Raw genomic sequence first — 21274 nt, 5'->3', positions numbered from 1 at the left:
CTTTTATTTTTTTCAATACGTATACAAAACACAGTAGTTTAAAAATGATTCTATTGGGTTTCTCGTTTTCTCGTGAGATTCACTCCTAAAAACTTACAATGTGACGAAATAAGTATCCAAATTCGCAATTTTACTTATTAGTCAACAATTGCATGGTTCGTATCACTTCGCTTCCGTGCCAAGGAAAAACGCCGTATGAACATTCAAGAGCTGCCGAATCTCTACCTGTAAAAAGTTAATTTTTCAGGTAGTTATAAACATTTTCCCTTGAAATTTTCAGGTACCGTCGATGTAATTGCGAATGGAACCTTGGTAAAATGTTTAAGAAAAATATCCACATGCAAGTTAACCGGGGAATTTATATTATATTTCTATTATAGTTATATATACTTTTTTAATTCCATCTCTTATTATATTTTATATTATTATGTACATTCTTGCATAATGTGATACTATTTACATATACACCTAAGCTATTTACATTTACAATTAGCTCTTGAATACTATAGTTAATTTCACTCCTGTTATAACATATTTCTTTTGATAATAAATGACTTATCGTGACAAAAAAAAAAAAAACAAAAAAAAAACGGGGAATTTCGTATTTCATCGGAAGAAATTTGACAACGCTTGAAGGCTCATACGGCATTTTGCGGTAGGACGGCGATGTGGGTCAGTGGCGTGGCGTGAAGGATCGATTATCGACACATCGCCATTTGAAGCTATGGTAAAGAATCGATTACTAAGGTGTTCGCTGCGAACGCCCTGATAATCGATTTTTTTTCATAGGTTTGAATGGCGAATCAATCGATATATCGCAAAGCACGCCACGCCACTGATGTGGGTCGCGAACGAGGCGGCAACCTGCTTGGTGTTGCGACAGATTTCAAAGTAAGGGAAAGAGTCCAGGATAAAAGAGGATCAACAGAAGCCGAGTGACAGTCTAATTCAGCCCGTCAAACAGGGGCTGATAAAATACCGCACAGTGGCTCGCGCTGTGTGTTTCCAACCCCGCAACTGGACACTTTTAAATCGAAAGGAACCATATTCATTCTGACTTGAGCCCTCAGATCCGTACAGATACATTCATAACAGGGCTCGTAGCATAATGGATATAGTTCCTTTTGATTAAAGTTCGTCCAATTCATTATACCCAACGCGGAAATTAATGTCGAGATGCGTTGTTGAAGTCAACAAAATAGGCTTAATCAACGGAAGCAGTCAGCGTTAAATGCACCGACTTTCATCGGATTTTTGGACGTGCATAACTAAAGCTGCCTAGTTTCACACATTTAGTGTCAAAATAATATCTGCACATCCCTTCCTAGTTAAAAATCAGGGATCATTACATTCCTGAAACGCTCAACAATGCGCATAATAACCTCAAGCTTGATGATCTCATTGTTGACCATTTTATTACAGTATCACGAATTCTGATTTTAAACTCAGAAGGCGTGTGTAGATATTATATTGATATTGAAGAGAAAATATGCGAGAGCATCTAATATGTCAATGGCAAAAGTGCTAGACGACGTCATTCCATTTGCGACGTTGCAGATTTCCTTTCATACTTTATTTTTTTCAATGGAAAACTAGTCAACGTAATGTCTTGGAAACTTCCTTGATTTTTTCTTTCTGTTGGGAAAATTTTCCGTGGAAATTTTAAACTGTATTTTTTACTTTTTTTTCTCCAAAAAAATAAAATAAGAGCAGAAATTTTGGGACACAGCAATGGAGATACGTGGTTTCGTAGCCTTGGATTGGATATACTTCTAAAAATGTACTTAAAATTGATCGATCTAATATTTATTGTCTCTGGTCACTGTAAAAATACATTAAACAATCGACATTTATCATGACACATCGTCTCACCTAGAATCTATCATTCACAATGGATACAATCGGGGAAGAACCATGGTGCCAATATCGACGATAAGCAGAAGGGGTCCATAATAAGCACGTATCTGCTCAAGCTTCACAGGAAACTGCACGTGTTTTTTCAGTATTGCATCTGCAGATAAATCCCTCCTTGACAGCGAATGGCCTACCACTGTGTGACGCGGAATTACATCTTGGGGTCTCGGAAAGAAAGCGAAGGGCAAGCCGACAGGTTGATTATCCGGACTGTGTTGCTTGCTTACGTGACGCCGATATTGTGACTTTGCGAGATTTGCTTCAACGATGACGTCAGAGTAACGTTATCAGCACGTCACGACATCTGTCAAACTTAATTGGTCAGGTCGAATTTTTCTCTTCTGCCAAGGTTCAGTTTTGAGGGAGGTTGAATTTCCTTCCGTATCTCAATCGTCTGTAATTGAAATCTTTTCATCTGAATCAGAATCACCAAGAGTAAGACTCTTTCACAGAGGGATGCAAGCCTTGCCTAAAGATACAAACAAACTATCTCATGAACTATTAAAATCGTCACCTAACTTCCTCATTTAACAATTTTATCAAACTCTATTATTTATTTTTTTTTTTTACTAATAATCTTTTGTATTTGATATTGTAGAACTAGATCTGTCAAGTTCGGAATAGTAAGATCCTTTACGTCTAAAATCTATAGGGCATTAAGTTAAAATAGAACTAATAATTTTAAATTTAAATAATAATTTAATTTTAATCGAGAAGTTGGTTTTTCACCTGTATGATGAGCAGAGTTCATAGCCTCACTGTCCTTATAAAGGTGAGAGTTATCAAGTGCAAAAAGCATGGCAAAATCTACATCTCGTCACTTTCCGGCCGATGTATCACAAGAGCCATACGGTGGTTAAAATTTTTTTTAAAATTTATTTTTATATATATTTGCCGCCATTTTATTTTTTTGCAGAGAAATTGTTCAAGAAAGCTGTCCGAAAATTTCATTGATCTTCTTTTGTGCTACCGATACAATTCAATGAAATTTTCGAACAGATTCAACCAACAATTTCTGTAAAAATTAACAATAAAATGGCGGCGGAAATTTTGAAACGTCGCACGGCGCTTGCGATACTTCGGCCGGGAGGTGACGATCTTTGGATAGCAGTACTCCCCGTTTATCTCCGCACAAGATTTAAATCTCAATTTCATATCGCTTGGGTGATCGTTACGTTGTTCCCGCTTGAACTTAGTCGAACGAATAAACTTAGTCGCGAAATATTTCGCACTCGACGAATTGGAAGACCGAGGGGGCGGCAAGGCGTGCTCTATCGGCGCGAATTTTCACTGTGTATGCAATCACGCTCCCGAACGCTCTCTGTTCTTCATTATTTCGACATCTTTATGAAACGGGGTCTTCGAACCGGAACGGGATATTTGTTTGGAATCGGGAACGAGATACAGCATGCAGAGGTTTTTCCCATCTTACCTTACGCCGTAAATTCGACGCTCCCCCGGCGTAACCTCGCATCTCGAGTCCCGCATGAGCCCCAAAAAGCATGGAATTATACGTAAAACAGGGCTCACGTGGAAATTCGAATACGAGCTTGTGTCAGAGGGGTGACGAATTGAGACCGAGGAGCTCTGCCGCGCTAAGGAAAAACGTCGTATAAACATTTGAGAGTTGCCAAGTTTCCTTCGATAAAATGTTTATTTTTCAGGAAAGTTATAAATATTTTTCCAAATAATTTATCGTATTATATTTATTTATTGTATAATACTTATTTAATATATGATTTTTTGCCATATCGTGGATTGAGGGAATAAGGCAGAAAATAAGGAGATGCGATCTGCTGGAGGAGCTCTGGCAGGATCGCTATCAGTGGCGATTGGGTGTCGCAGAGCGCACAGAAGCGCTGTAAGAGCGACTTGTTAGTTAGTTATAAATATTTTTCCTTTATATTTTTAGAATCTTTAGGTAAAATTCCGAACTAAATTATTTGAAAAGTTGGGAGGAAAATATTCATAAATTTACCAGGCAAGAGCGACGCCAAGAATGGCACAATTTGGGCCAGAAGGGATTTTTCTGAAACCGGGCCCAAACGATACCTTATGATACCCTAAAACTCTGGTAAAAATTTTAGCTTGAGTATACGCACGGTTTTTGAGAAATGAGGGGGCAAAGTTGCCAAATCGCCATCATTCTGGACAGCATTTCTACAGCAAAAAGACGGGAAAAATGGACGAAAAAGTTACACCTTTGATGGGTTTTGGCTGTAAATGTTTTCATTGGGCCCCCAAGCATTTAAATGTGTTCAGTTTCAAAAATTTTGGTCGCACAGTGGTCCAAAATGGGGGAAATCGTCGATAAATCAGGATTCTTTGTCAAATTTTTAGAAATGGAAGTAAAATTGTCGGTCTGCTGCAGTTTTCATGGCTGACAATGTTCGTATCGGTCATCAATGCATGAAATTGTGTTCAGCTTCACAAATTTATATCGCACAGTGGTCAAAAATGGGGGAATTAGTGGACAAATAGAGATCCTCTGAAAACTTTTTAAAAATGAAGTGAAACTGTTGGTCCCCAGTAGAGTTTAGATCCCGGAAAAATTCATGTTTTTAATTTTTTTAATTATTACTACATGTCAGACCGTATTGTTTATAGAACTTTGTTATAGAATAGACTTTGTAGCATTATCTCAATAAAATATGCAAACTTTCAGAAATTTAAAAAAAGAAGGAAAAATGGAGAGAAAAAATTTTAAAAAAATTTAAATAGTCAAAAAAAGAATTTAAATAATTTTTCCGGGATCTAAACTCTACCGGGGATCAACAGTTTCATTTCATTTTTAAAAAGTTTTCAGAGGATCTCTATTTGTCCACTAATTCCCCCATTTTTGACCACTGTGCGATATAAATTTGTGAAGCTGAACACAATTTCATGCATTGATGACCGATACAAACATTGTCAGCCATGAAAACTGCAGCAGACCGACAATTTTACTTCCATTTCTAAAAAATTGACAAAGAATCCTGATTTATCGACGATTTCCCCTCATTTTGGACCACTGTGCGACCAAAATTTTTGAAACTGAACACATTTAAATGCTTGGGGGCCCAATGAGAACATTTACAGCCAAAACCCATCAAAGGTGTAACTTTTTCGTCCATTTTTCCCGTCTTTTTGCTGTAGAAATGCTGTCCAGAATGATGGCGATTTGGCAACTTTGCCCCCTCATTTCTCAAAAACCGTGCGTATACTCAAGCTAAAATTTTTACCAGAGTTTTAGGGTATCATAAGGTATCGTTTGGGCCCGGTTTCAGAAAAATCCCTTCTGGCCCAAATTGTGCCAAAAAACGGTCGTTTTTGGCGTCGCTCTTTGCGTTTTATCCAAAGAAATTTGCGTTTTATCAAAGGAAATTTGGCAACGCCTGAAGGTTCATACGGCTTTTTTCCGTAGCACGGCAGAGCTGCTCTCGACTCCGATGCTGTTCGCAAGAGGCGTGAATTTGTTCCAAATGAGCAATCGCGTTTTTCTCCGGCGGAGGTCTCCTTCGCGAATGAAATGGGTCCGTTGCGCACGAGAGATACAGAACACTGTGGAGACTTTTTTCAATGGGGCTCTCGTATGCCCCTTGGATTTGCGATCTACATGCTTAAACTGCATTTTGCAATAAATAACCAAATATTTCCGGCTTGTTTTCGATGAAACGTATGTGGTTTTGATGTACTTGCGCAGGTACATGCTCCTATTTCTTCATTTGAAACATTTCGGATCAATCCCGTTTCAGACAAAAATTGTGATTATTCGTATTCCCTTTTTCGGACAATTTTAACACACTTTGTGTCTTTGGAATATCGGCTCCCGGTAAAAAATTCAGAAGAAAAAATGCCAAAGTTGACATGGGCAAAATTTGAGCGGGATCGGGGTATTTTTTGGGGGGTATGCACTCCCTTCACCTTCGAAAAACAATGGATTTACGCGTCTTTCTACGGGTTCAAGTCCGTTTCGAGCAATTTTTTTTTCTTTTTCAATCAATTTAGCACTGTTTTTAAAATATGTAAATGGACCTACAAACAACATACAATAAGCAAATATTCATTTTTCCAAAAAAAAAAAAAAAAAACCGTTTTTTCTGTTAAATACAAGAAAAATCAAAAAGCTCTGAGGTGTAAGTATTAGAGGAGCCCTCCGCAGTCAGGAGTTTTTAAAGTGAAAATTGTATTATTTGATTTACTTTTTTTTAATCGGCAAGGTTTCAGGAGGAAGAGATGAAAGTAATCGACTAATGGATATTTTCAAGTGAGTGCACAAGTTCTTCACCACAAAGCAAACGCAAGTGTTTGTAACATCAAAGTAGGCGAGTTTTTACAAAAGCTGCATGTAGAACGGAAAGCGGCGAGGATACTCGGATGGAAAAATTCGCGCATACGATCAAACCAGAGAAAGTTACACTATACTTAGTGCAATTGATTTCTGAAAATTCTTCATGCTCTCTATTGTCTGCCACAAAAACCATAAAAAATTATGCAATAGGTTAATCTACTCTCAAATTTTGCGGCACATTTACACCGAAGTTGCTGGGCTTTACTGAATCGCTGTAGTACTAAGTACACCGTTGGCGGGTTGAAAAAGCAACTGAACGCTCAATAACGTAAAAATCATCGAAATCTAAATGGTTGCAATAAAACGGATTTTTATGGGGAAAAAATATGAAATTTGTAGCGTACTTCAACTCTTAAATGCCTAAACTGGGTCAATCGTCCCAAAGCTTGGTGTAAACACGCGCTTCGCGGGTTTTAAGAGATCAGCACATACAAATTATAGATACAAGTCTACAAGAGCATCGGGGGAAAAATCAAACATCAAATTGAAAGAAAAAGAAAAATAACATCTACTGTCAACACAACCAATGCTTAAGAGACGTATTCGGGGTTCATTTTTTAAACTTTTCTCCGGAATGTAAGGGACACCTCGCCAGCAGAATAGAGCGGAGCATTGAAAGCACGCTGCGCATCATCGCGCCTTCAATTCCGCAGACGCAATATGGGCATCCATCAAGCACGAATAGTTGTATCTCTGCGCCGTCATCATCGCGCGTCCTATCCTTGTTCTATCTCTACATCTTGTTTGTGTCCATTTGTCTTATTGGTAGTGGTACTTAAAGGGCTACGTGAGTAATACAGCCGAAGATAGAAAAGACTTAATCGGGCCTCGTTTTTTTTAAAAAAAAAACTTTTCTCCCGAATCCGAGCGCCGCCTCGCTGACAGCTTAGAGCGGAGCATTGCGAGTTCACGCCTCATGCGATCACGCCTTCAATTTTGCTTATGCAACACGGACATCCATTAAGCGTGAATAGTTCTATCTCTGCCCTGTCATTCTCGCGCGTTGAGGTACCCCATATTTTTGAAATTTGAGCAAATTTAAGGTGAAGTTTGCTCAAAATATGTTATGATACGTCAAAATCAATAATAATTTTGAAGAAAAAAAAGGTTAAAAAATGTTTTGAGGTCTCTCAAGCGCACCAAAGGGACACGTCTCATAATATATTTTTTCGATAGTTGTGTCTTGTCAGGAGTTTTTTTTTTCTTTTTTTTTTGGATGGCTATACCCTTAGATTTCCCAAGCCGGGTCAAATTGACCCCTTATTAGTAACGCGGCTAATGTTTTTGAATTTTTTGTTTTTTGTTTCAGACACCCGGGAGACAATCCGTTCTACAGCAACATCGACAGCATGCCAGACATCCGGGTTATCCGTCGGAAATCCATTCCTCTTGTGTCAGAACTTGTAAGTATGAGCTTTATTCCTCTCGCGCTTGCTCCCGTTCCTCCACCCATTAACCGTATTCTTTTACTAACCAACTCTTTCTTTTCAGAATCACTGTCGAGTCAACTTAAGGTCTTCAATCCGGTTTTTAGAGAATCCGGTTTCGCAGTCGGTTGCAGTAGAGTACCGCGCGATAGACTTTGAACCAAGATCGATAGACTCAACTCAGCCCTTCAGCATGATCAGAACTGATTTTTGGTGGGACACTAACGGACAAGTGGGTTTTCGCACCCAAGTCCCTTTTCAGAACAGAACAACAAGTTTACTAGACAGAGCAGAGGATTACTTCAATACAATTTTTCGAATGGAGGTTATTACGTCCAATTTAAGAAGAAAAAAATTTCTTTGCCTCCACTGCTCATCTAGTAAACAGTTCACTGTCGTTGACATTACTGAAATCAGAATACAAAATCGAGGAAAGTTTCCAACTATTGGACCACCCGCCCAACTCTACAGGTGGGCTGGCTTGAATCCATCGGCTTTGGTTTGAGCGATAAGGATTCAATTAAATCTTATGGAAGACGAAAGGAAAATTCTCAATTTATTCATGATTGATAAGTTACTCTTACCGACGTCATGGGTAAATAAAGGTAATTGGTAACAGGTGTTGATAAATTTAATACGGTCCGATCAACGAGCCGTTACATCTTTCATGTATCGCAATAATCACAAACACCACGTCTGGATGAATGGTCGAATATCTATTCTGGAAGAGAAACATTTTAATAGGTTTGGTTTGATAAATGAGGCATTATATTATTGACAAAAACCAATCATGAGTGTCCGATGTAAGTTATGTCCTTGTTTCCATAATACTATATGTAACTATCCTCACTGTTTGCTGTTTATCTTGAAAGCTTTGAATGGTTTCGTCCTAAAATTACGTGTTGTTCAACTTGGACCAATTTAAGTGTGCTTTCGTTTGTCATTATTTTGTCCAATTATTTCAACACGAGTAAAAAGTTGAACACGAATTAAAATTGTTGGATGGTTTGGACATTCATAACAACCTCGAATCTAGGTCTGTTATAAGTCTAAAATAAGCTTGTAATGAAAAAAGCAGTCGAAATGATGACCCGAATAATTTATGTGGATTGAAATTGGGGTACAACTTTGCTACATTTTTACTATGGTCCAAATCATTCCGAAAATTGAGAACCAAAACACGAGGAAACTTCAAATTTTGTGTGTTTTTTCCAATGTTTGTCATTTGAGGTCGAATTCAAAGTGCATACGCCTTGATGACTGTTTTCTCGGAAATGGTCATAAGATTGCTTTATGTAAAGGTAAAAACTAATCTAAATAATTCAATGTATACCTCTACACCACGGGTATTGATTGAGGTTTCCGAGGGTATTGTTTGATTCTTCTAAATCAGACTTTCATCCCCCAAGATATTTCAGCCTTTGTTAATTATTTTTGGTGTGTCCACGTTGCGGATCTTTGCCGATTGTGCTTTGTTTCATGTTCATTGATTAAAATACGTCGGAGGCTCGACAAACAACCTGATTATTCTTGCCCCGAGAAGAAAGCTTGCGGCTGAAGTTGAAAGTTTTACAATTAAAACTTCTTACCAGGCTCCGTTCAGAATTCATCCTCCGTGTTTTTCTTAATATTTTATCAGAATCACCCTCTCCCCCGCGGTTTTCTCTCACTCTTCATCAATTTTTCTTTCCACTCTAGGTGGACTATTCCGGACTTACTTAGCAATGGCCAAAGACTATTCCCGCAATGAGTTGTTAAGAAGAATTGATTCTTATAAAAAATGGCTCAAAATCTCGATGAGCACATCATCGAAAAAATCTGAGCACATTCTTCATGGGCAAAAGGCAAAGGCCAAAGTTTATAAATGAGCATCTCTTTGCGAAACTGAGGAAATTTCTGCTAGAAAAAAAGGTGTAATACTTGCTTTAATAATCCTCTAATCAGTGAAGTTACCCTCGCAACAATAATAAGTAGTTCTGAATAATTTAAGTACATATGTTGGCCGCCCTACTGAGCCCTAACAGCTCCATGATCAAATACAACCTAACCTGCAAAATCACGGCTATGTCTATACTCTCCTGGCAGCATCACTTGAAATCGATTATTTATCACGAATTCAAATTGAGGGAAAACAGCGTTGCCAGTTTGCAAGGGTTCATCGCCCCGAACATGATATCCGAGACTGAAAAAGCGGGCAAGTGTGTTGCTGGCGAAGTTGGCGTATCCTATAAACTAGCCCCCACTCCCACCCCCTCCACTTTCCCCGGAGATCCGAGCCGAGGAGAAAATGAAATACTCGTATTTTAATATTTTATGCGAGAGTGTCTGAAACCGGAGCAGTTCTCTTTTAAGCGCGGTGCCACGGTGAATAATTAGCGCGTATTTATGGGCCAGAAGTGAGTGAAAACCTTCTTTCTTGCGCCGTTGTCGGATCACGTCATTCTTGTCAGATGTCGCTGGAAAATTGACATTTTTCTCTAATTTAAACCTTTGTAAAATGGACCGTGTTCAACAGAAAGGAACTAAGTCACATCAGCTATTGCGAAATTAAACTGGGCAATTTAATTTTCTACGAGAAAACGTTTGTGCGAATTCCTTTGACCATTTTAAGGAATTAGCTTCATGCTACGGAGAAAAGTCACTGTTTCCAAGAGAATCTACACAACCGTTTTCATGCAAAAAATGAAATATTCCAATTAAATTTGGCAATAGCTGATGTGGCTTGGTTCCTTGCTGTTTAACGCGGTCCAAATATCCTAATATGGGGCCGTTCTATTAGTACGTAACACATATTTTCCAATTTTTGGACTCCCCTGCACCCTTGTAACGTAGCCTTACACCCCTTTTTTTAATTACGGAACACGGGCCTTACACCCACCCCCCATTTTATAAAAATGAAGAAAAACGCCGAGAAAAAAGCTTGAAAAATTTTGGGATTTTTTTTTTTTTTTTTTTTTTTTTGAGAAATTTCGCTAAAATATGCTAGGAAGAGAACAACAGAGTGTAAAAATACATGATTATATTTGTTTTATTCATAACTTTACTGGAAAAGTGCATTTGGACAATTTTGAATAAGTAAGCCATTGCGTGCGTCGCACAGTAGATCGAGTCAATTAGAGAGGTCGGACATGGAATTTTTGACTGGAAGTACTGGAACTGCAAATTTCGATGTTTATTTCGTCACATTTTGAGGTTCAAGGGTTGCTGATGGAGGGAAATTTCACGAGGAAACCAACGAAACCACTTTTAGAACCTCAAGTCCTCAAACGGAGTTATAAGCGTTTAAAGTTTATAAATTTTGTCCGACTTCTTCTATTGACTCGCTCCCTGTGCGTCGGCTGGGTCACGCGCCAAAAAGATTCATCCAGGAATGGCGGGATTTTTATAACGCACCGTAACTCTGGCTCAAACCCCCTTCTCCCTAATTGCGTTACGTAATGCTTGAACGGCCCATATTATCGTACAACCAGGCAACCTTGCTTCACGCAGGGCTCAGTATTTTTTCGAAGCGTCATTAAAAAGAAATAACGGGAAATAGAGATGTTGAACGGTTGAGCTCATCAACGAAAGTGGGGATGTGGAAGTAATGTACAAGGAACTTTTTCCGTTGTTTTCTACCCTTACCCTTCTTCATGTACCTGTACCCGGAACACTAAAATGGACACCCCCCTCACCCCCAGCAGCGACTACAGCCTTGGTCACACGATCGATAGACTCATCAATAATATATCAAGGTCATGTAGCTTCTCTTTTAGTGGGCCGTAAAATGTTGATGCACCAGTGCTTGCCTATTCCTTACTCCTGGTAACCGTTTTCTCATGATTTTGTCATATTTCACTGATTTCCTCCCGCCTCTTATCCGGACAAGACAATTTTCTATCATTGAAGTAACTGGCGATATCTGTCAAAGTAGCACCTAAATTGAGCTGATATGGATAGCCAAAAATTATATGAGCATTATACAGCTATTTCTTCTAGTGCGGGTCGTAAATTAAGAAATATCAGCACACAATCAGCTGATTTTGTATTTGTGTGTTGTCGCGCTTGCTTACTGCAAATTGAGGAAAAGTAAAATTGACAAGAGGTGATATCAAAAAGTAGAAGCCCCTCCTAATTTTGATTGGCGACATTCAACAGCCGCATGGTGGATCGAGCCAACCAGAGAGGTTGGACATGAAATTTTTGACTAAAACTGCTTTTCATGTTTATTTCGTTACATTTTAAATGCTAAAGGTTGCTTCTAGATATAAATTTCATAAGAAGACCAATGAAACCCCTTTTAAAACCTCAAAGTTTTGTATAAACGGAGTAATAATCTTTTAAAGTTTCCAAAATTTGTCCGACCTCTCCCATTAACTCGATCCACTGTGAGCCGCATCAATGGTCCATCGAGACCAACTCTAAATTCATTTGGGATTGCAGTGCTTCTCTAGGGTATTCACAAAAATAATGATTAAAAAAAAAAAAAAAAAAAAAAAAACCGCGATTGTGTAGCCAACCATATCTGAATTCCGCCGTAGAAGCTGCGTGACCTTGATACATGTGCTAGTATATGGGACGCACGACCAAGGCTTTCGACTCGCTACTCGATCGGTTCCGATACATGACGTCACGCCGGAACCCTGGAACCCTCCGCGAAGTGACGTCGGCAGTAGCTCATGAATTTTCGATAGGCCCTTGATTGAGCGCCGCGGCGTTCCGCCACCCGCAACACGCCAGACCTGAATGTCGTGTCGCCGGTAATTGACTCCTGAACCAGTCAAGATGCAACACGCGACACACAGACACATGAATATTTACAAGCTCATTGCGTGGTGACATTAATTTCGCCGGCCACGTCCCGAGCCCCCCTGCCACCCACCCCACCCCCCACTCAACGGCACGTTTCCCCGCGCCACGGCTTACAGAATCAATAAACCTACTTCACAATTTATACAAGCACCGGGGAAAAAAAGAAGAAGGAAAAAACACCGTGCTAAACGTTGGCGAAGAACTCTCATGCTGTCTTAATGGAGTGCGTTTACTTTTTTCTAAATCAGTTATATTATACTCTTGCCGTATTGCATAAGCAGAGGTGATGGACCATAGACAGGGTAAGGAATTAAACACCGTAGCAGGCTGATTATTGAAACTGATAGACAAAGGAGACAAAATGAAATGGTCCTATTGGTTGAAACGGGTGGTTGTCATAGAGTAAGGGGGAAAATGATGTCCTAACTAAAGGCTCTATTGTGAGTTACCGTTAGTTAGAATATCACTCATCTCTTTTGTCCATTGTAACTACCCGCTTTCACCAATAGGCTCGCTCCATTCCCATTTTTCCTCCGTATCTATCGCTTTTCCTATTTTCATTGGTCCGCTGTCAGTCAAATGAGGGGCTTGGATGACAAAGCGCATAAGTGTACCTTTTGTTCCCAATTGCGAAATGCAGTTCAAATATCCAACATAATAATATGTGCTCTCTGAGCCCCTAAATTTTAATTTTTTGTCACCGTTCTGCGCGGCCGATTTCTATGATTAATGTGGTTATCAACAGGTGATAGTTCCCAGATGAGCTCGCACGCAATTCAGATTATCCTAATTAAGTTTTAGATACAAGTTAAACTTGTACCTAAGGCTTTGTGTCATCACAAGGTGTCATTTGGATTGCATTTAGCAAAAAGGAACCAGCGTGATTACAGGGTTTTCAAAATTGTGCAAATTCTTTTTTTCATTTAAAAAATACTGAATATATGTCCAGTATAATAATTTACCCAATTATTTCCCTCTAAAATTACAATTTTTTGGTGGGATGCAAAAACTATTTGCTATTTAGGGAGACTTTGTAGATAATTACAAAGAAGCAACATTATAACAGCAATGTAATTGCGCTGGTACCTTTTTGCTAAATGTATCATGTTGCTTAAATTCCTGAATTCCTCAAAAGGGACAGAGAATGGTCCTTTTCCTAGGAAGGTCTAGGGCGCAGAATTTTTAACTAGAGAAACGCTGCGTCTTTACAGCTCGATACTACATCCTTATGTTTTAACATTGAACGCTGTTGTATCATATGTGTGTTCAACAAAACTCAGTCCAACCTGTATACTGTAACACATGTGTCCTGCATCAAAACCCGTTTTCCAACTGTATATTTGTTGAAAATCTCCACCTGATACGATGAAAATATCATCAGTGCATTGACCCCAACCTGAACGTTTATCGTCTCCATACCAGTGGCGTGGCATGCTTTGCGATATATCGATTGATCGGCCATTTAAACCTATGGAAAAGTATCGATAAACAGCTAGAGTGTTCGCAGCGAACACCTTAATATTCGATTATTTACCACAGCTTCAAATGGGGAAATATCGATAGTTCACAAAGCACGCCACGTCATTGCTCCATACCTGAGTAGAATTGTGTAAACCCAAGTAGAGAGGCATGCCAGGACATCAATTCCAATCGTCGAATATTGCAATTTGTAAGACGTCTAACATTATTTTCAAATTGAACGCAATTATTTTTTTCGGAATAATTATGTTTAATAAAATACTCAGACTACCTTCTCGATCAGTAAAGAACCATTGGTAGAAAGGAAGTTTATTGAAATTTATTTTATAATTTCTTGATCAAATCGGAATCTCTTACATATAGAGTTGAATCAATACATATATAAGAAATATAATTAAACGTACCAGCGAAGCTATAGTTTGTAACTTTATCACGTAAAATATGCATTAATTTTTAAGTATTAATTGTTTTATTTTTATTAATTTTTGGATCACTCTAGCAATGTCAAAATAAGTATTTGTCTTCAGAGCACTTTCAAATCGCTTTAAGTGTGATTTCTCATATTTTAACCAGCAGTTGTCACATCAAAACAAGAAACGAATATGAACTTATATTGCCGGTTGAGTTTTAATTCATCAGTGTCATTGACTGTGCAGTGTGCAGCTTAATGTGATTCAAAATACAAACCTAATCACACTCGCTAGATTTAATTGTTTGAAGTCTTGATGAACGCATCAATGGACGTAACTATCGAAATTTATTAGTCAATCATAAAACAGGAAGACATCTAAAAATAATAAATATAAGATTGCATTTTGGTGAAAAGTATATCATACTACAATAAAATATAATAACTATCAGGATAGAGTAAACCTGATTGTTTTCATATTCTGAATTCCTTGAAATTTTGCGGGCTCGAGTTAACTTATAGACCAGAGAGCCAAATTATTAGAGTGAAATGTGAAGAGATAACTGTGATCGTTGAAGGGTAAAAAATCCGTTACGAATGCAAAATGTCATTGTAAAGATATTCGGTCGTTGAGCAAATTACTCCTATCAGCATATGTAGAGGCAAGATGCACGCACTAAATTATGAGATGTGTGTGTTGTACACAGATTAATTTGTTCATCGGCTTCATGCCTCTGTGACCGATACGCTTAAGGGTAAAATAGTATAATAAAGGTAAACTAGGTATGAGAACTAATGTAGGATTCGAGAGATTCCACTCTAGCTTTGCGCTCAGTACAGACGGATAACCAAAACGCAACAGGGGGATGTAGTAATTTCTATCTTGCCGCAAGACTCATATTCACTTGAAAAATACGCAGGTTTCGCAGTTTAACCATCGATATGACGTAGAGTGATTTGCACAACAATTTTGTCAACCCGTCTTGTATATGTCAAATCAGTATTTGCACACCACGTCACTCATTAGCTATCATTAATGATTATACTGAACCCTGAAGTAAATCTTAAAGCGTGGAAATGTGTCCCTGTGGAGCCTCAAAGATCATGATACAAAAATGACCCACTAAAAAAAGTAATCGTTAAAAATAACCCTGAATTGAAAATTTGTGAAAGAAAGAACTCCTCATTGGGAGAGTACAAAAATGTGTGATGATCATCAAGCCCTCGTCAATAATGCCTCTCCGAATAAGATAGAGTCCAAAAGGGCAGCCAACCTTTAGTTTTACACCCTAATCTAATCATCAGTCATTTCACGTTTCCCATGAGAATCAAGATTTGTTCACAAGATACTAAAAAAAACATCTTATATGCGGGTTTATTATTCGCATTACTTTCCTTCGTTTTTGAGAAATAATACTTTAAGAAAGTTGGCTGCTCTTCTGGTTCTATGCCCTTTTTCAAACAATTTGTCATTATTTCCCCACTCAAGGTACTTTAAATTTTTTTAGCAACGTCTATTCTCTCTCTGGAAGGGTTCATTTTTACGTCATATTTTCTACACGAGGCAAAGAACGGAAATTCGCACTTGCGTCTTTGAACAATTTGATCTAGGCGATAAAGCTAATATAAGTTGCATATTCATTATTTAACATAATGTATGCTGATGTTCTATGTTTCCGAATCCTCGTATTAATCTATGTTTTGTCTCTTTTCTTTTCTCTCTTTCTCTCTGTCCACCCGTCCGTGCGCAGGTGCTCAAGGTTTGTGTCAATTCGTCCATCTCTTAGTTTCTTTTCTAGAGTATTTTGTAGACGCCTTCAATCGTAGATGCCTTTGAGACGTTGTAGAATTGTAGATAAACCCATGCCCGTTAGACGCGAAAATCCCCAGAATTTCGTAGTTGTTTGTAGCCTTGTTTCCAATCAGAGGTGGATCCAAACAGTTGGCAGCCCTGTTTTCTCTCCATTTAAACCTACGGTAAAGAATCGATTGTGTCAGGTAGGACAGTCCTCCCAAAAATCGATTCTCTATCATAGGTTTAAATGGATAGAAAACAGTGTTGCTAATTTGCTGGATCCGTCTCTGTTTTCAATCAATTTTCAGCACGAGTTCCATTCAATTCTTTCCCATGTGCCTGGATTTAGCAGGACAATTTGAAGTATTTTGAACGCAGACATTTTCAAATGTACTCGGATGCAGCATTTACTAATTACATACCATCCAGCACAGTAGATTTTTAAAGAAGACATGGATTTTATTTTAATTTCTGCAATCCGATTCGAGGCAATTTATCAGCAAAACAATAACCTACCTTCTCTGTTTTAAATTGCAAAAACCATTCCTAAGTATTATAACTTTAACACAATCCAAACGTTAATGACGTTAACTCTTCAGTTACAATCTCTCAAGATCGTTAAACAGGTTTGCACCATATCTAAACTCAGAATACACGTATCTCAAATTTTCTGTCACTTCTCCTTCTTTTAAAAAATAAAAAAAAAACCAAAGAACCTAGAAAATCTCAGAATTTTATCCACAGAAGGAAGCAATATATAGAAAGTTTCCCAAAAAAGGTATCAATAAGTTTATCATGGAAAATATAATTGAATAGGATGGATTTCTGTAATATCACAGCCTGAGATACATAATTTTAGAGTTTAGCCTCAGTATCATGTACAAAATGATTTGTTGTTTTACCTTGGATTAATGAAACGTATAACTAATTCTCGCAAAGCCAAAGACATATCCTTGCAATATTTCATTGGTATCACCTTCATCTACTCATGAAAAGAACGATTATTTTACAAAAGCATGTTTTAAAATTGAGGCGTAGACATGAGCGTCTCATCGTAAAAAGTGACAGTCTGCTAAACAGGAATCTCACCAATTTGTATCCGTCCTGCAGCGTATTAAACCGTCTTGTCTTATTCGATCGCTTTCAATAATAACTGAAATAAGATGCAATTTCGCTGAAATCCTGAGCATAAAATTGATCGCTTGAAAATCCAAAACGGGTAATGAATTGACAGGAATTTTTCAATTTGCCTCTCTGGCTGTGTACAGTAGCTCCCCAGCATGCCCCCCTCTGCCTCCACTCTGCATACTCTCGCAACAATTTTCACCTTCACTTTCTGAGAATGGCTGCATCCCCTCATGTTACTTCTCTTTTTTACTTCCACCATGTTGTTTAGTTTGATTGCATTTTTAAGCAAGACTTTTGAATTTCACCTCGTCCTTAGACCTTTTTTCAACGTGTTTTCTTAATTGAAATGTATATTTTCGTCTCATTGGAATCGCCAGTAAAAGTATTAAGGTTGCTGGCAGTCTAGAAAACTAGAAAAACTAGGGAAAGTCAGGGAATTTGTGGCGACCAAGAAAGGTCAAGGAATTTCTGATACACCTACTAATTACTATAAAATATCCCTGATCTTCCATCTGTTTACCCCTCTAGTCATTTTAAGGCTTGTCATCATTCAAACTGCCACTGAATAACCTCATCTACCGTTTCAAACAAGGAGACATCTTTAAACAAGGGAATTTTGGCCAAAGTTTAGGGGGAAAATAGCATATTTTCAGAGAGAAAAACCGTGGAAGTTTTATTCGAAGTGCAGGGAAAATCTTGGAATTAGAAAATTTCAGAGTCAGGGAAAAGCAAAAATAGCCAGGAGAATATCAGGGAGGCAGGAAATTTGAAATTACAGAAATTATGAACCCTGAAGTATACACCCCCACCTCTTAATCTCTATTCACCTATATTCCTGATTCTTACGATCAAATCGAAGGTTCAAATGTTACTGACAATGAAGTAATTTATCAATATTCGTTAATCGAATGGTCGGAAGAATGAATTGATTTTTAATAAAAATCCGAAAATGCCCAAGCCACAATGAAATCTCATAACTCGTGGGTGTTTGGGCTGATCATATGAGAAGATGGTTGCTAAATTGCTAGCCTCGTGCAAAGTCTGAATGAGTGCCAACTCTACGCAACAAGTGAAACTGATCTCGCAGTCAACAGTGAGCCAAGTTTTTCGTTCCATTAAAACCCCCCTCGCCCTGATCCTGTCCTCGGATTATCTCTTAGCGTGGACAAAGAGCAAGATGTCTCTGTGTTCGTGACCGCCTCCACGAAACAAGACTTCAGTCCACGGTGTCGACATTTTCAAGAGAGGGGTTTTTTTTCGAGTGGGGTTCAAAAATCGGATTTCAAGATTCCGTTCGATAGAAAAGTCTCGGTCGTCTCCTTTATTGTAATTGTCAGCACTGTTGTTTATGCTTTTTATCCACTACTGCCGTGCTAAAAGAAAGAAGGACGCCATGTAAGCCGCCAGACGTTGCCAAATTCCAATGGACAAATCACAAATTTTTGGGAGCATTTGTAAATATGTTAGTCCAATTTTTCATAGAAGTTTGTTCGTAATCTTATGTAAACAGTGTCTGAACTTTCCACAAATCTTTCCATTCTCAGTGCGACGCAAGAAACTTTTTTACTAGCGACGAATTCCAAAATAAATTTACGGTACAATATCGTTTAAAATCCCATCGACGTTGATCTCCTAGTTTTGAAATATACTAGATTTTCTTTTTCAAAAAAATTGAAGAATGGTTATTAACAATGCAGTAGATAAAAATGAAATATTTCACCCTGCATCGGGAACGGAGAGTTTTAGAATCGGACTCGATGGAGCTAAAAATGATCATTAGACGCTAGCGAGGCGAAAATATTTAATTTAAGCGCCAAGACTTTGATTAAGTTTTTGTTGCAATTTATTCTTGTTGCTCCAAAAGATTTAGTTTGCTCATAAACTACTTAGCGGGCCAACTTTGCCTCTAATTTGTTATTAAAAGCACTTACTCCAATTTCCTCGGCTCTTGATGGAATTTCAACCGCGTTACATCCGAACAAAATTCTGAGACAAAGTTTTACCCGCGTTTTTCGTTATTTATGTTCCCCTCGCGGCCTTTTTTTCCCTATTTTTTAAAAGTAACTCAAAATAAAATTCAATGGCATACAAAAGTAAAATCAATACCCCTACTCGGGGAAAAGCTGTAATCTGTGAATAAGATGAGTGCCCCTTTGCTCATCAGAGACAATATACTTTAGCATCTCGAGCTGTTGTATGTATTCCCTTTAGTGTAAAAGTTACTTTCGGAAGTTAATTTTCACATTTGCCGAGGACAAACTTTGACTTTTTGCCTTTGAACAGGCCATGTAGGCTAGGCACTCGCGCCTGATTTTTGACGAGGTTGCAAATTTTCAAAACAACGATTTGGTCAACGTAACAGACGTAACACAAGGATTTGGCCGATTAAATCCAAAGAAAAACGGACCAAAAAATATAAACTTAATGGTTATCAGCTTCATTTCTATGCTGGAGTATTAAATTGAATCAAAGCAAGAAATAATTTTTGGGGAGTATTTTAAGTCTAATATCCTAACTTTAAAGAAAACAACAAAAATCAATTCCAACTGACTCCATTGTTGAAAAAAATACTGTACAATGTAGAATTTCTCTTCAAAATTAACGAATAGCTCATGCAACAAAGGGTTAACGCTAATCCTTACTTTGTGTTCTCCTTCCCATATTAATACAACATTTCGGTTAGTTGTTGGTTCTTACTGTTTTACGATGGATGAAAGAATGTCTAAGAAAACGAAAAAATAAATAAAAAACATCTTAAGCCTAAAAAGTTTCCTGGACCAGAAAATCATAGAAAACTACTTTCCAATGACCCTCATAAACCTCTTTAAATGAATAAGTTCAGGTATAGACGTTTAAAATACCTCGCCTAGTAGCTTGACTATCATCACATCTCATATTTTTCTGAGATGATAAAAATACCCGCTACACATGCATACGCAACAGGTTGACAGTACAAATTCACGTTGTGCAAAGTTAACTGTTTAAGTGTCGTATCGCCTGCACAACACAAATTATGATGAAAAAACACCACCAAGCTCAGGTCAAATATTCTGTTTACCAATATGGCAAACCTGGTCAACTGTTGCAATAAGATCAATACTTCTATCGTTAAGTTTCCTCGTGAATTTCATTTGGCAAATGATATGCTTTCATGCAACATGCACCAAGTAGAAAGCGAGAACTGAAAATTGGAACGAAGCGTAACAGCAGGAATGGTAGGGGTAAAATGGAGCCATTGTTAAGGAGAAGCTCAAATAAAATATCTCAAAAAACAAAGAAAATAATCAACGTTGTAGCGAGAATCAGGGGTGTTGGAATTCTGAAAAATCTGCAAAATTTCTAAACAATATAATATGAAATACGTCGTGTATCCTTTTTTTTTCGGTACACTAAAAATTGAATAGGTTTACTAAAATCGAACAAATGTAGTTGCAAGATCCTCAGACTGTCAATAAATCAGTGGACTCATCATTGAAATTTATAGATAAAGCAACTGACAAAGGAGACAAAGGAATAACATTAAGAAATCCTCCTAGTTGAAACGTATGAACTAATGGACAAAGGGAAAAACGATGGACTAATTATAACGTCTCTTCTGGGTTGCCATTGGTTAGTCTATTACTTTCTCGGTCTATTGCAAACATCGAACCACCCGCTTCCACCAATAGGATCGCTCCATTTTTCATCAATTTCAGTGCGTCAGTTGCGCTTATCTCAGAATCTTCTTTATTTGCTTCATTCTTGTCGATCAACTAAAAATATTAAGATCCGTCCAAACAGCAACTTTTTACGCTCAATATTAATCGAGTTATTGCGCCTTGAAAAGTTCGAGTCGTGACGTCATTCACCGCGGTAGTGACACCCATGGTTTCTTCCACCTTGCTTTCTTCAGTCAGTGATACACCACTGGTTGGTTACTCAGTGTAAAGCTCAGATGAAAGCAAGGTGGAAGAAACTAAGGGTGTCACTACCGCGGTGGATGACGTCATAAACCGAATTTT

General features: G+C 38.0%; 1 protein-coding gene across 2 annotated transcripts in view; it reads left to right on the top strand.

The window, feature by feature from the left end:
• unc-13 overlaps positions 1-21274 on the top strand; it is a 441250-nt gene that overhangs the window by 358459 nt on the left and 61517 nt on the right. For both annotated transcript variants that reach the window (XM_072299723.1, XM_072299724.1), the window contains one exon: positions 7554-7647. In XM_072299723.1, the coding sequence (XP_072155824.1) occupies positions 7554-7647 (94 nt within the window). The remainder of the gene's footprint in view (positions 1-7553; positions 7648-21274) is intronic.

This window comes from Bemisia tabaci, chromosome 4 (genome assembly GCF_918797505.1).
Source record: "Bemisia tabaci chromosome 4, PGI_BMITA_v3".
Lineage (NCBI taxonomy): Eukaryota > Metazoa > Arthropoda > Insecta > Hemiptera > Aleyrodidae > Bemisia > Bemisia tabaci.
This window is presented reverse-complemented; position numbering and strand designations above follow the sequence as displayed.